The 15,403-nt window shown below is 30.7% G+C and overlaps 4 protein-coding genes across 4 annotated transcripts; 2 read left to right on the top strand and 2 right to left on the bottom strand.

The window, feature by feature from the left end:
• Nucleotides 1-1,010: 1,010 nt before the first annotated feature.
• On the bottom strand, nucleotides 1,011-4,823 carry LOC125055690 (RNA polymerase II-associated protein 1). Its single transcript, XM_047658170.1, has one exon. It carries the CDS (start codon nucleotides 4,681-4,683, stop codon nucleotides 1,048-1,050), a length of 3,636 nt encoding a protein of 1,211 aa, XP_047514126.1. The 5' UTR covers nucleotides 4,684-4,823; the 3' UTR covers nucleotides 1,011-1,047.
• A 2,701-nt stretch (nucleotides 4,824-7,524) lies between these two features.
• On the top strand, nucleotides 7,525-8,918 carry LOC125057209 (translation machinery-associated protein 16 homolog). The gene is made up of 2 exons (XM_047660751.1): nucleotides 7,525-8,278; nucleotides 8,670-8,918. The coding sequence occupies exons 1-2, from the start codon at nucleotides 7,815-7,817 to the stop codon at nucleotides 8,692-8,694; spliced, it is 489 nt and encodes a 162-aa protein (XP_047516707.1). The 5' UTR covers nucleotides 7,525-7,814; the 3' UTR covers nucleotides 8,695-8,918.
• LOC125057208 (transmembrane protein 134) lies at nucleotides 8,812-11,322 on the bottom strand. Its single transcript, XM_047660737.1, has 2 exons — nucleotides 11,039-11,322; nucleotides 8,812-10,432 (listed from the first exon to the last, which is right to left on the bottom strand). Exons 1-2 carry the CDS (start codon nucleotides 11,188-11,190, stop codon nucleotides 10,090-10,092), a joined length of 495 nt encoding a protein of 164 aa, XP_047516693.1. The 5' UTR covers nucleotides 11,191-11,322; the 3' UTR covers nucleotides 8,812-10,089.
• A 913-nt stretch (nucleotides 11,323-12,235) lies between these two features.
• Nucleotides 12,236-15,374, top strand: LOC125057199 (probable ATP-dependent RNA helicase DDX55 homolog). The gene is made up of 6 exons (XM_047660723.1): nucleotides 12,236-12,753; nucleotides 12,983-13,177; nucleotides 13,334-13,812; nucleotides 14,140-14,380; nucleotides 14,499-14,846; nucleotides 15,121-15,374. The coding sequence occupies exons 1-6, from the start codon at nucleotides 12,457-12,459 to the stop codon at nucleotides 15,358-15,360; spliced, it is 1,800 nt and encodes a 599-aa protein (XP_047516679.1). The 5' UTR covers nucleotides 12,236-12,456; the 3' UTR covers nucleotides 15,361-15,374.
• The last annotated feature ends 29 nt before the right edge of the window (nucleotides 15,375-15,403 follow it).

Genomic DNA, 15,403 nt, shown 5'->3' with positions numbered 1-15,403 from the left:
AAAAGTGGAGAGTGGAAATATTGATATCTATTATTATATACATAATATATAATATTTGCGAGGTGTGCGGGTGCATTGTTGGGGCCAAATCGCAAAACTTTTTCTCAATTCCGACATCAAGAGCATTAACATTTAACACCTTCATATACCTATTGCATATAGGTATATGAAGGTGTTTTGTCTGTTATTTAATTATCAAAAATACCTTTGTGTGACGTTACCCACATAAAGGCAATAGTTACATCTTTATTAGTTTTTCTTTCGTTTTTACCAAGACAAAAACTTTCATAAAATAAATAAAATAATTAGTTTTAGAAGTTTTGAGAGTTAAGACTATTTATGACTTAAGACTATTTATGACTTAAGACTATTTATGACTCAAAGAGACTTATTGCCACCATACCTATAATATTCGTAAATATATTATTTAAATAAATTGGATTTTTATTTCCCAGTCTGTCTTGCGAGTTTTCGCTTTCAATAAAAACCTTAAATTCCGCATTATTAGAATTTTCTGGGTATTATCTTTGGTAACTAGGCGATATGGCGAGAGTCATTCTCACCACCTCCGCCGGCAACATCCGAAACATCCTGGGGATCTTCAAGCCTCCGCTGAGGTCTCTTATTTGAGGTGGGCGAGTCGGGCCCGTGTTTTAATATTAAAAGAACGGGCAAAGGTATATACTAAATTCATTTAGGTATATTTAAAATTAATGTTTATAAAAGTAATTATTATTTAAATGTATATTTAATATAAATATAATTATGTTCCTTATTTAGACAAACGAACGCAATGAAAAATAAAACTTACAGAATTTATTGGTTGCAAGTTGCTCGCGAAATGGTCTTTAGTCTTTTCACACCTTAGCATAAGAATAAGCGATCACACTTATCCGTTTTTGGTACACGTAAAAAATATATTACTATTTATATTAGTGAAACATCTTACTTCTAAGAGGATTAATTTAAACCCACATTTTACTTTTACATTTAAAGAAAAGTTGTGTAAAGAAAGTGGTAAACTTTTATTTATAATAAAAACATAATTTATAAGTTATTAGACATAGATTTTTGTTTCTTATAACTTTCTACATGATGATGTGCAATTTTATAAGCCAATGTTTCGGGTCGGAGTAAATTGGATGTCAAAGCCCTATGATATGATTTTAAAACAGATTCGTCAGTTTCTTCAGGATAAAGATAAGCTTCTATACCATAACATAATAAATCTTCTGGACAATCAAGGACTCTTAAGCATCCTGCATACTCTGACCAAACCAGTTTTCTCCATTTCACATTGTGCCTTTGAGCCAAAGGAACTAACAGACAGGCAGCAAATATATGGTCTCCATAACTAACCGATTGAAACTGCTCTAAAAATTGTGTATAAAAATCTTGAAAATTATACAATCCAACCAACTCCTTATCAAAATCAAACTGAATTCCTTTTTTAAACAATAACTGTGTACATTTTGACAAAAGCATTTTAATCTTATTGTCTAAAAATAATGAATTATCACATAAAAACACACACATTATGCGACAAAATCTGTCTGTGATATCAATATCATTCAAGAGGTCTGGAAAACATATTTCATTGAATAAAATCCATTCTAGGCTGCAGCGAATTATATTTTCTTTATCTGTTGCTATTTCTTTTATTTTTGTAGCATGTTTTCCAACTATTGCTGGTCTTGGAGTTTCTTGACTCTTACTATATAAAGATAATATAGGCAAATATATCCAGTCACGTGGTAGGATGGGATTCTGCCATAGCTTGTATACAATAAATGGCCCAGTATCCACATAGTTCAAGTTTACAACTTTACAATAACACAATTTTATATCTTCAATATTAGTCAGTGCCTTAGAGAAACCATCTGCTTCAGACAGTGATACAAGATTGAAACGTCTTTCCGCTGTAAACCACTCCTTATTGAAAATAATATTTACAAAGAGGTAATTCAACTCTTTTCCCTTATCTATCCTAAATATGTAACATAGCTTACTTGCCACAGCATAAACAAGATCTTTTAAAGATTCTGGGATTTCAGACTCAATAGAAAGTTTTACTAAACTAAATAAGAAATCTACTTCCATTCTTGTAAACCAGTTATTTATTAAACATGGTTTAGCAGTTGTTACTTGTTGTAAGTATGGAAGGGTTTGCTCCAAAAATGATTGTGATACAGTCCTATTATTTAAAACATACAATAGTTTAAATAGTGATCCTAAAACTGGAAAAGGTGAAACAGAATTTAATGTGGGAAGAATTTTTTTTTCTGAATCAATAACTAATGTTCCCAATGAAACTAAATTTTCTGTGAAATGTAGTTTTGTATCTTCTATGCCTGATAATAAATTTGAACTAGGTATCAAATTGTTTGTTAGCTTTTGATATCCTTGAGATTTACTTAATTTAAGAAGAACTTCATTTAACATTTCAGTAGCAATGTTTTCAGTTATTAAAACATTTTCAAAACAATTTAAAATGGAACACACCAATTTTAAATGACCACAAGTATATGCATCAAGTTGTGTCAAATGCAGTAACCATTTCTGCATTCCATCTTTGAGTAATGGATAAATCTGTGCTTTAAAATCCATATTAATTTCACAGTTAATTAAACCACCAATAAATTGCAGAACTACTGCACAATGAGTTGCAGATAAAACTGATGAGTTTATGAATATGCTTGTTCCTTGTACATGTTTAAATAGTGTTGTTATCACTACTGGACACAGTGTCTTAGCATGCTCTATTCCCAATTTAAATTGCAGTAAATTAGATAATATATAATATGATTCTATCTGCAACTTCAATCCGTAAGTCCCATCTACTCCCGAGGAGATATACTTGGATATAGGTTTCAATATATTGTAATTTTTAATTAATTGTTCACCAATTTCTTTAGATGTCAATGTTAAAACACGTAAAAACTTTAAAGCCGCTAAAATTGGTTTGTTATATACAATGGTTAGATTAAACATAAAGTTGACACTGCAGCTTGGTACAAAGTGATTAATCACTGCATTCATCAAATGTTCAGTCTGAACTATTTTACTTGCAGTTTCCAACGAATCTCTTGCTAACCGAGTTAATATTTGCAAAGAATATTGTACACAATTAAAAGTAGGCTTTATTTTATCCAGAATGTAGAACAATCTTTGTAGAATATCTGTTCTTATCAAAGCAGCAATTAGGTCAATTTCAGCTAAATGAAAATCTTTTATTTCCGATTCTTTTAGTTCAATTTCTTCAATCTCAGACTTATCATTCTCTAAACATGGCTGAATTGCTCCTTCTTTCAAGCCAATTATAGCATCTAGGGAAGCTTCGTCTATTCTGTTATATAGTAAATTTCTCATAGCTTTTAAAGCTGGTTCCAAAATTATAAGTTTATTTTCATCCATAGATATACGTATAATGAAGAACAGCTTACTTAAAGGAATTTCTATAATATTTTTGTATGTCCCCGCATTATAGTATTCTAAGATACCAGCCAAACAATTCAATGCCATTACCCGTTGTTGTGGAACACCTGATCTTGATAGTTCAATAAGCTCTGTTAATGAATACCCTGGCCTATGAGACTCTTCTCCATGATGAAATAAGATCTTAGTCTTTTCAGTATATTCCATTGTGTACGGTAAAAGGTAGCCATTAAAATCAAACCTTGCCTCATATGGCTCATTAGACTTAATCTTACAATCATAAATACCTTTTATCCATTCTAACTTATCTACCTCTAAGCTATTAAAGTGAAGCCATTTGTCAATATTTGGATGAGAAAGAACATCATTCTCCCATAAGCTACCATAATCTATACTATCTTCTTCCGGCGTAGCATCAGTTTTTATTGTAACTCTATTACTTTTTTTATTTTCAGTTATATCCATAATTTCATCTTCTTTTTCTATACATTGCACTTCTTGTTGATTTCTTTTAGACTTGATAAAATCTACCAAATTAGGGTCTAAGCTTTGAAGTAACTTTTTTCTTTCTTCTAATATTTCATTTTCTGACATTCCACTTAAAATTTTTACATTTTCAATGTGAAGTTCATCTGCTGCCTTGTTAGTTAGTATATAACTTTTTTTTGGGAGATTAAGATGCTGATTACTTTCAATAATTATAGACGAATCATCTAATAACATTTCATGACTATTGGTTTGTTTTTTCACTTGATCACCTTGTTGCTTTGTTTTTTTCGTACTTAGACTCGGGTTCTGTGAGACCACATTAGGAAAACCTTGTGCCGGAAAAGCTTTGTATTCCAAGTCAATGGTTGCTTCAGTATTTTTTTCTATAATATTACCCAAAACTAATGGTAATATTTTTGGAAAATAAACGTTATCATCGTCAAATAGAGAAGCTTTGCTATGAGTTATGTCGTTATTCTTTTCTAAAATATCTCCAACTAGACTAGGTTTATTTTCCTCAAAACGAGGCCGCTTTTCGGAGTAATTTGTAAGCCCCTTCGATTGTGCATATTTTGAAGGTTTTCTAATATTCGTACATGAAGTATTTGTTCTTTTTGTTGTCTGATGCTGTGTACGACATATATTAACAACTTGTGCCGACGGTTGCATATTTTCATTTTTTGACTTTTCTTTTAGGAAGTCTGCTTGCATGCGAAGTATATCCTCTTCATTTTCACCAGGTTTTGGACGCCGTATCATATTTACTAGTAGCAGCTTTAGTTAAAAGTTTACAAACACTTTTATATAAGGATTTTGTTTTTTTGGCATAAATTTTAAAAGATAATAATGTATGAAATTAAAGTACTAAACGTCGTAAATCGTAATCTATAGTCCAAATTTATAGTTAATTATTATTAGGGTATGTTCCGATATACACTGCGAGTACTGTATAGTGCTCCCACTGTTCAAAAATTTGTTCCGCTATGGACTGCAGTATACAGCCGCAGCGTCCTAGGAAATATATGACGTCACAAATCCCCGCTATACTTCTACTGCGAGCACTGGCGTTTTCGAGGTAAGGTACTCGCAGTGCTTTGATCACGTGATCAATCAAAACCACTTGAATGCCTAACGGCTGATATAACTTACAGTTTAATAACAAACATTTAAAATTCTAACTTACTTTCTTTGTAGTATTAATTCAATTGACAGTTAATATTAATATAGATTTTTTTAATGCGATAATACTCCAATAATAGTTTTTCTTGTTGAATTGAAAAACTTTGATGCACTCATTTGAAAACTGTGTCGAAAAACGAAGCTGACTAGTATACTGGACTGCGTTCCGTTTTAAATTGTAACCAGTATAGCTGGCTATAGAGAAACGGTTTCACAGTATACTAAATTGACGGTACTCTGTACAGTGGTCGCAGTGTATATCGGAACATACCCAATAATAAGTATGTGGTCTGTGAGTTTGTGACTGACAGTCGACAGAGTAGTAAAAGAGTGTTTTTTTTTTGTAAACAAATACTAAAAACCATAGATGAATAACTTCACCACAGCGACAGGTGTGAGGTGACCTTAAAACTAAAGAATATTTCACCGCGTAAAATAGCAAACATAGAGATAGGTTGGTCTTTTCACGTTTTATTTTACGTAGGTTGGTAGTATTTTCCTTCAAAGACAGTATCATTCTTAATTCCAATAACTATAGTGCTTTTCATGAAAGAAGTCCCGCGGTGATTTTTGGAACTAAATTTGACAGGTCGGCAATGTTGTCATTCGTCAATGTTATCAAGTTCGTTTGTTGTGGTAGATTTTTGTGAATTTTTAACTAGCTTAGTGCATTTCGAAGATGCCAAAAGTTGTAAAAAGTTCGGCTCGAGAAATTATATTAAAGGTGAAAGAGTTCTGTGAAGCGGAACATAAGAATCAAGGTGTTTTAATACCACTAAACAATGTTCGGAAGAGAGTTGCCGCCATAACGGGATTTTTTTTTTTAATTTATTTATTAGCCGGATACAAAGTCCATTGGCAGTACGCCATAACGGGTACTTTTTAGAGTTGCCATTTAATAATTTTTTGCTGTATTGATGGGACTTTTATGATATAAATTCGTTTTTGCGACTAATTTGAACAAATACATAACGTGATGAAATTATATAATTTCATCATAAACTTAAAGTTACTATTATTTTTAACTGTTCATAATTTAATTGCAGGTGTGTCAAAGAAAACTGTAACAAGAATTACAAACGAAGGTATAATAGCGGCGTGTATTTCGAAAAAAAATGTAACCCAACAATTATGCATTAAAACTCTGAATGAAAAATTGTATTGCTTTTCTTTACCCTATTTTCTCATCTTTTCCCTGTAAGTAGGTAGAACACCGCTAATATAAGTAAATAAAAATATAATTTTCACATAACATAAATATTGTTTCATCGAAGTATGCAGAAAATAGTATTATTTGATAAATTACATCTGCTAAATGTAAATAAAATAGGTAATTTTTTTACTCATAAATGGCAACATTACGTCATGCGATTGCAGCGCCGCGTCTGGGGGACTTCTTTCATGAAAAGGACTATAAATAATATTTTTAACGTATTGACCATTATACCATATTTTTTTATATATGTATTATTAAAAGAGATAAATCATTATGTGCGTTTTCCAATTACAGAGCATTTTGCGACTCAGTGCCGCACAATGCCGCATAATGCTGAAGCTTAATTGGAACATGAATTAGTTTTCAAATGCATCAGCAGAGTGCGCTAAGTCAGTGTTGACAAAAAAATGGTCTGAATAGAGTTAGCAACCTCATTAATGTAAAAATAATGTGGTAAACAATAATAATTGGTTGAAAACTTTTTACGCTTAATTTAATAATCAAATTATTTCATTCACATTTTTTTACTGAAATAAGAGAAAACCTTTAAAGAATATAAGGTTTTAACAAGCTAAATTAACAGTAAAATATTTAGTTTCATGTAAGAAGTTTACATCATTTACGTTTTGAGTAATATATTTTAATGATTTCTAAAAAAATTATATACTTTTTCAAAACCATTGCAATTTTTTCTAAAGTATAATCCTGTAAAGTAAATTTGTTTACAGATCCGAATTTTAAAATAAAATTGTATTCATATTTTAAATGTGGAATATAAAAAAAGTAACTATTTATACCTTCATCCATACTAATATTTTTTTTTTTTAGCAGATTGAATTAACTTTAATTATCTTCAAAATCTACGACGAAACGAAAGCCTTACAAATTTTTCAACAATAAATAATATTTACTAACGAAAATTTCGATAAATGCCAACTTAAGGAAAAATACTGGTCAATTTTCAGTCACTGTGTTGGTATTGTTTGCGAGAAGCACGCGAGAGCATTCGTTTTGAGAGTGCTCATTGCTCAATTGTGCGAAGCGTTGCTGTAGTTGGAACACTCAACGTTGAGCATTATGCCGCAAAATGCGCTCTAGTGCTGTAATTGGAAAACGCACTATAATAACGTTTTGAACACATCAACTCTGCTATCTGTATCTCATTTATAAATTGTCAGATGTGTCATGTGAATTGTGAATGTCAATAACACGTTAACACGTTTGTACCTGATACCTCTACAAAACCTAAACTAAAAAGTGATAACACGTGAATCGTGATCGGATTATTGTCGAATTGTCGAGACCCGTTTGGCTCTCTAAGAAATCTATGAATTTACACTTCAATCATTGGCAGAGTCTAACGTATTGACCAAACGCGAAATCTTGCAATTAATTCAAAAATAATCAAAGTGATATATTAGCGCAGAAATTATATTTCTGAATTGTGGTTGGTTGTTGCGAATTAAAACAACTTTTTTGTCTTAACAAATATAAAATGCCAAAAATTAAAAAAAATATCGAAAATTTAAAACACCCCAACAGTCGCAAAATGATGTCTTTAGCAAAGAAAATTAATAAAGAAGAGAAGAAAAATAATAATAAACTTGGAACCCACATTAAACACAATTTAATTGGAGAAAAGATAATGTGGTTTAAAGACAGGCTTCCTGTAGGATGCCAGGTATTAACTAGGCCACAAACATTAGAACTTATTGAGAGTTATTTGGCGCGTTTTAATGAAGAACTAGATCAAATAGCTTTAAAAAACTCAATGGGTCAAAGGAAAAACCGTCAGCATGCTAGTCGAGAAGATGTCATAAACATAACAAAAAAACGAGAAATTGAAGAGTTTGAAACATGTGGCCTGGAAATGCCAGACTTAATGGATATACATCAGATGGAAGTATTAAGAAATTGGAATGGAGAGTTAAGGTTCTTGCAACATTTTAAACTGCGTAGGTATGCAAGAAAACATCTTACATAGCACAAAGAATATAATTACAATTCCCACTAATTAATACTTTTTCTAAGTTCTTATGTACCTGTAAGACCTCTGTAACTGATAATACAAAATATGTAGCATATATGAACAATATTTAAAACACCAATAAATGAGTTTTTCTTTTTGATTAATAACAAACCTATAAATCACATTATTGCGATTTCCATGAGATGGGTGCATAATAGTAAATACATGATTATCTAATTTCTTAACTCTAAATCTCATAGTAATAAAAAAATATAATTGAGCCTTAGTTATTATTTTGACAACATTTTTAAATTCCTAAGTGATATTATGTAGTTTTTGTACGAGCTTACCTGATTGATTTTTATTTTATTTTCCTGACAGTGGGAGCCTGGAAGAGATGGCTTGAAAGTTATAAGGCCACCTGTTGCCCCATTATTATTTAATTATTTTATATACCTATATTGAACTGAAGTTAAGAACAATGTCAAATAAATAAAAAAATTAACTTCTAATAAAAGACCAATTGACTAAACATAATATATTTACACAATAACCTAGATTAATACAAAAAGTTATATAATATGCAGAATCAAATTATTAGTGTACATAATTGAATATGAGTTAGTAAATATAGATGTGTTTTAATAACACAACCATTTGTCACATAATATTTTAGGTATTGGTAACTGGGATAAAAATAATAGATAAAATAACATTATATGTTGAATATGGCATGTATTTAAGTAAGGAAAAAAGTGACTTACTTAATTATGATACTGTCATTAAGGTCTGAAGCTTGGCAACTTAATGGAAAACAAAAAAATAAATTACAATATGTATAAATACTATTATTTTAAATTTGAATCAAGATAAAACTTGTTACAGAAAACTCATGGATGTAAAGCATGATTCAACACATTCAATTAAATTATATGTGCTCTATTGCAACTAACAATATAGCCTTTGTTATATGAAACCATTAATTTATTTTTATGAAATACATTTCCTAACATTTTGACTTTATTTAAGCAGTAATAATACATCAAAAGTCTGCACATTTGCATAAATCAAAATAAATAATTATGTGTAGTTTAAACACCAGATCATTTCTTTACTATTGAAGTATTTTATTTAGCATAATTTCAAAATATCCTATATATATATAATAAATATTCTTTAATAAATTATGTAATTCATATATAGATTTTGCTTATCATTAATTTTTATCAGATTTCATAGATACAATTTATGACAAAACAAGAGGAGACAATGACTGACTTAAACACTAATAAAATTCGAAAATAATTGAATTAATTAAACTTTTTTTTATTAATAGAGATCAATAGTATTTTATTAAAACTATATGACTTGAAAATCAAGGTAAACTTAAACAATTCATTCTCCCAGTATATTATAACATTATGCAATAATTTTATTTGAGTAACAAAAGATTCAATGTATATAGTTTATAGGCACTTTAATACAAACTATACATAAAGAATATTATCATCATAGCATAGAAAACTATTCCAGAATTTAGATACATATTTGTGATCCTTTAACAATTATCAATAGCTACCCAACTTAATTTTTTTAATAGAGGAAAAAGTATTAAGTGATCTGTTTAATCAATGGCTCTAAACTAATTACTTAATTTGCAGTATTTATTATTATCCTGTAAATTCCGCTAAAAAAGTACAACTCTACAAGTTGAGGGGCAATAGAGAGCTTGTTATATATATCAGTCAACCTTAAGAACACAACACATAATTTTATGATTTTACATCTCCATAAAAAATAATCAAGTAAATAAAGGCAGGTGGTAGAAATCATACCCTCTTTGTCCTCTTGCAGCAAGCCAAATGTAAACTACATGATAAGCTCCAGGGACAAAGCAAATCATGCCAGCTACAAAAAACACAGCGCCTTGTAGACCATTCTCCGGTTCAGCTACAGCAAAGGCACACATGCCAAGTAAACCAACTCCAACTATAAGTAGTATTACAGCAGCACATACTGTTTTCCAATTTTCCCGGACCTTTGGGTGATTCCAGCAATATAGAGATTGTGAAGCTTCTACATATTCATGTATGAGTGAATCAGAGTCTCGAGATGTTGTATCTTCAGTATATTTATAGGTTTTACTAAAATAAAGAATATATACAAATAAGGTGCCCTTCATTGGTAAAATTCAAGTTAAAAGCCTAAACTTAAATTTTATTAATTACTTTTACAAAAAGTATCTCAGTGAAATCTCTGAAGTGAAAATCTTTCAACTATGCTGTCAATACTTTAACAAGAATTTAAATACATTTATTTGATATTAATTATCTATAAGTAAATATCAGATTCAGACTACAACACACTTTACATACAAAAATTAATAATAGAACCTATCTGTGAAGAATTTAAACATCAGGAATAAACTATGAAATGAAACTAAGCTTTGTTAATTATATTTTCACAAGGTTATTGTTTATTTACATTGTTTGATAACGTCAACACGTGAGATTAATTTTAAATCCTTATGGGTTCAAAGTCAAAGAGATTCAAAAGAATTCAAGATAATCAGAAAATTTTCGAAATGCTTACTTTAATAGCTTTACGCTATAACAACTATTACTACTTTTGCCCGATATATAAAAATGACTCACAAACATCGAAACAAGATAATAGTAATGACTGAACTTTTAAGTTATTGAGAATAGCACGTTTTGTAAATCTAGGAATTTATAAAGTAAAGGGCTTACCTTGAAATAAAATCGCCTCCATTCTTAAATTTGTTTTGTATCGGAGACCTATCAACGGTAGCACCATACACTTTGATGGCTTCATCAGTTTCTTCTTCGAATGCATCGTCAATGGAAAATCGCTTTTCAGTGTTTCCAAGCGTTCTCGTCATTTTGATTATTTCCTACTATTTAGAGATGTAAAACATAACAATTTATTTATGAAATTATATTTATTACTATCGAGCGAAGACAAAACGAAAACACAGCTGTCAGCCTGTCACCAAATATAAAAATTTTGTGTGAGCGTCGAGCGACATTAGTCAATGTCCAGCCTGGATAAAAGTATTTAGTATTTACCTCATAAGTCATAACTTGATTTTAATCACCATTTACTAACTAATCTGTGGTTTACAACAATCTGAGGTCTAGCCGTATTACTACCGAAAAGTCGGCTACGAACTAAGCGTTTTCAACAATACAATAATTACGCAAAAGCGGTAGTGTATGTAGAAAACTTTTCGGTATCAATATGGCTAGACCCCCCAGTACTAATTTGCTGATATTTTCATATAAATATAAACAAAAACTAAAACTCTTAACTTAAAAAGCTTAACTATAGTTTACATCATTATAATTTTACGAGAACGTTTAAAGCAGCAAGATAAAATGAAAATTACAGTTTGTATTTAATAACATAAAAACTTTTCGTTAAAACGTCCAAAATATAACATGTATTTAAAACGGTATTCCCGAATTATAGCAAACGGCAGCTTTTGAGATCACGCAAAAATATGGCGGATAATCGCGGTTTTTTCGAAACATTAATTTCCGTTGACTACCGAAAAGCGTGAGTGTAAATGTGTGTCTTTTTGAACAGTGTCATGGCGTCGCTTTTTTGTATCCCGATTCACGCATATTGGGCCTATACTACCTAGTTACCTACCTATTATCACGAACTTTCGTCATTTACATACAAATTTAGTTTTTGACCGTACATACTGTTAAGGTATCGTGACTAAGCCCCCTTCTTTTTTTTTTAATTTTATGGCCTGGTAACGAAACCTTTAAGCTAGAGTTTGACGTTGGTGGGTCACGCCTATTGCAAGGTGATTTGGTCGCTCGTGAGTCGTGACACAGCGTGAGCTATACATATTACATATGAGTGTACTGTCAAGTGTCAACTATCTTTTATTCGTATACAACTTTAATGTTTCATGTTCTATGTTAGATGATAGAATATTATTACTAGTGTGATTAATGAATAATGGTTTACACTGTACATGTGGATCATTAAGGAACCTGGATTAATTATATATATTATATTAAATATACTTAGTACAGAATACAAAAGTTTACTGTATTATTTATTGGTGCCGACTGTTTGAGGAGTCACAGTCAAATATTTAAAGTAGAAGGAAAGTTATACTTTATAAATAATGGTTAATAAAGCTTGGAACAAGGTTACTCCCACTTTATCAATTCCTGTATTAAATTGTATCACTAAACAAGGCTTCAATGCCATGACTCCTATACAAGCAGCCGTGATTCCTCTGCTTCTGTCTTGTAAGGATGTAGTGGCTGAGGCTGTAACTGGTTCTGGGAAAACCTTAGCTTTTGTTGTACCTATGATAGAAATGTTGATGAAGAAAGAACGAGAGAGTCCGCTTAGAAAAAAGTTCGTTTACTCAATAATTATCTCACCAACAAGAGAATTAGCTACTCAAATTTTTGAAGTAAGGTTATATTTAGTATTTATTACACACACACAGATAATTCTTATCTTGAATATCTTCTTAATTTGAAATTGCTTATTGTACATTAATTCAATTCAAATGGTTTTTTATTTTTAGCATTTGTTATTTTAATTTGATCTATAAATATAAATTATATCAATAGAAAATAAGTAGAGAATAGAAGGGAAATTTTTTGTTGTAACATTTCATTTTGTAATTTTATTTGAAGGTTATTAAACAATTTCTTCTGGAACCTGAGCTGAGCCATTTCTCTCTTTGCTGTTTGGTGGGTGGACGTCCTGTTGAATCTGACATAGAAAATATTGAAAAGGGAGCTCAAATCATAGTTTGTACTCCAGGAAGGTTGCAGGACTTGTTAGCTGAACGTAAAAATCTTAATTTGCCAGGAAGAGTTAGGGAGATGGTATGATCCTAATGGCAAATATGAACCATTAATAATATTAGTAGGTTATTTTTATGGGAGTAATATTAACTGAAAAGATTATTAAAAAAAAAAAAAGTATAGCTAAAAAAAAAGTACAATTATAATATTAATAATGATATATATTATCTTTTACAGGAACTCCTAATATTAGATGAGGCAGATCGTCTTTTGGACCTAGGTTTCAATGCAACATTAACAACAATTTTGCAGTACCTTCCACGACAAAGACGAACCGGGCTATTCTCAGCAACACAGACTAAGGAGCTCCAAGATCTAGTTAGGGCTGGTCTTAGGAACCCTGTACTGATAAGTGTTAAAGAAAAATCAAGTATAAGCACACCTATTGCTCTTGAAAATTACTACATAATTGTAGAACCTCAAGATAAATTTCTTTTTCTGTTGAATTTCATTAGAAATCGACAAATGATGAAAGGCCTTTTTTTTCTTCCAACCTGTGCTTGTGTAGACTATTGGGCTGATGTGTTGCCGGTATTTTTGCCAGATTTAAAAATATTTGCAATACATGGTAAAATGAAACATAAAAGAGGAAAGATTCTGGATAAGTTTAGAGAAGCTGAAAGTACCATATTACTATGTACAGACCTAATGGCAAGGTAAACTTTATCTAAATTTAATTCAAACAAATATTTTTAGGCTAAAAAGTTTAATGACTGACAATGATAAATCTATATAAAGACTTTGTTGCTACTGCTTGCTCTACGGTAATGGAGGTGCATGCTACTGTTGGTAGAAGCTAAACAATTGTTTTATAATTATTTTTTCCTATTATGATTAATTCCTTAAAAATATTAAATGTTTATTGTTCAGTTCTATCTGTTTAATAATAATATAACTTTATTCATGACAGAAATATGGTTCTGACAAAATTGATCTGTTTAAAATGTGACCTTTGTTAATTGATTACACCATCATTATTTCAGAGGCTTAGACATACCAGAAGTAGAATGGGTGCTCCAATGGGAGCCTCCAACAAATCCAGCGGCATTAGTACACAGAGTGGGAAGAACGGCTCGAGGAGGGGCTGCTGGATGTTCTCTTTTACCTCTCTTGCCCACTGAAGATACATATGTGCCATTTATAAAGAGTAATCAAAAGGTAGAACTTCAAGATTGGAAGCAGTCTAGTGATCAGATCAAGATTACTGACAAGTTAAGGCATAAGGTGGGCTATCATTACATTTAGTCAAACTAGTGTAGAGCTAATAAAAAAATACCTGAACTAAATCATAAATATAAAAGACAATTTGGTTTTTATTTATATATTTAAAAATTTTTTTTAGGTCTTAACAATACTCCACGATCAACAGAGGAAGGATCGGACTATTCTTGATAAAGGAATGAGAGCATTCGTCTCTCATATTAGAGCTTACTCAAAACATGAGTGTAATATTCTTTTACAACTCAAAGAATTACCTTTAGGTCATATAGCAACCAGTTACGGTCTCCTAAAGTTACCGTTAATGCCAGAAATAAGGGAAGAACATAAAACACAATTTATTGGCCCTAAAGATAAGATTGACTTCAATAGTATATCTTACAGGGATAAGCAGAAAGAAACTAGTCGGCTGCAGAAGTTGCAAGAATATAAAAAAACTGGAATCTGGCCCTCAAAAAAGAAAAAGAAGATGGTAAGAGCGCTTCTAGAGAAAGTGAATATGCTAAGTAGATACTATAAACCTGGTCAGATTACTGATATATGTTTTAATGTTTATATATTTGCAAAGATATGAGATAAAGAAACAAATGTGTGGTGAAAATGGCATTTGAACTTTCAAAGTATTAAACTATTCCTAATAAACAACTACTACTAAAACTAAAATTATAATATGTTTATGAATAAAAGGGGTTTGGTGTTAATTTATTGGACTTAAAAGTATATTTATATAATTAAAAACTTTACAGGTGAAAACACCAGCCTGGGAACAAACTAAACAAATTAAGCAAGAGAAGAAAGAGAAGCGTACGCATCGAAAAGAAATAAAAAAGAAGATGATAGCAGAAGGAAGGAATACTAAGAAGAGAAAGACTGTCACTCAAGAGGAGCTACAGGAACTTGCAGCTGATGTAGCATTATTAAAGAAATTGAAGAAACGAAAGATTAGTGATGACCAGTTTGATAAGGCTTTCAATGTTGACAAATAAATTATTTTACCTTTGATAGTTTTTCTTTCACAGCATGCCTACC

The sequence above is a fragment of the Pieris napi genome, chromosome 2, assembly GCF_905475465.1.
Source record: "Pieris napi chromosome 2, ilPieNapi1.2, whole genome shotgun sequence".
Taxonomy (NCBI): Eukaryota; Metazoa; Arthropoda; class Insecta; order Lepidoptera; family Pieridae; genus Pieris; species Pieris napi.
This window is presented reverse-complemented; position numbering and strand designations above follow the sequence as displayed.

Coding starts and splice junctions, on each gene's coding strand:
- LOC125057209 (XM_047660751.1), top strand. CDS start 7,815: ATGCCAAAAATTAAAAAAAATATCGAAAATTTAAAACACCCCAACAGT. Junction 8,279..8,669: donor CAACATTTTAAACTGCGTAG/GTATGCAAGAAA, acceptor TTTTCCTGACAG/TGGGAGCCTGGAAGAGATGG.
- LOC125055690 (XM_047658170.1), bottom strand. CDS start 4,683: ATGATACGGCGTCCAAAACCTGGTGAAAATGAAGAGGATATACTTCGC.
- LOC125057208 (XM_047660737.1), bottom strand. CDS start 11,190: ATGACGAGAACGCTTGGAAACACTGAAAAGCGATTTTCCATTGACGAT. Junction 10,433..11,038: donor GGAGGCGATTTTATTTCAAG/GTAAGCCCTTTA, acceptor TCTTTATTTTAG/TAAAACCTATAAATATACTG.
- LOC125057199 (XM_047660723.1), top strand. CDS start 12,457: ATGGTTAATAAAGCTTGGAACAAGGTTACTCCCACTTTATCAATTCCT. Junction 12,754..12,982: donor TAGCTACTCAAATTTTTGAA/GTAAGGTTATAT, acceptor TTTTATTTGAAG/GTTATTAAACAATTTCTTCT. Junction 14,847..15,120: donor CAAAAAAGAAAAAGAAGATG/GTAAGAGCGCTT, acceptor AAAACTTTACAG/GTGAAAACACCAGCCTGGGA.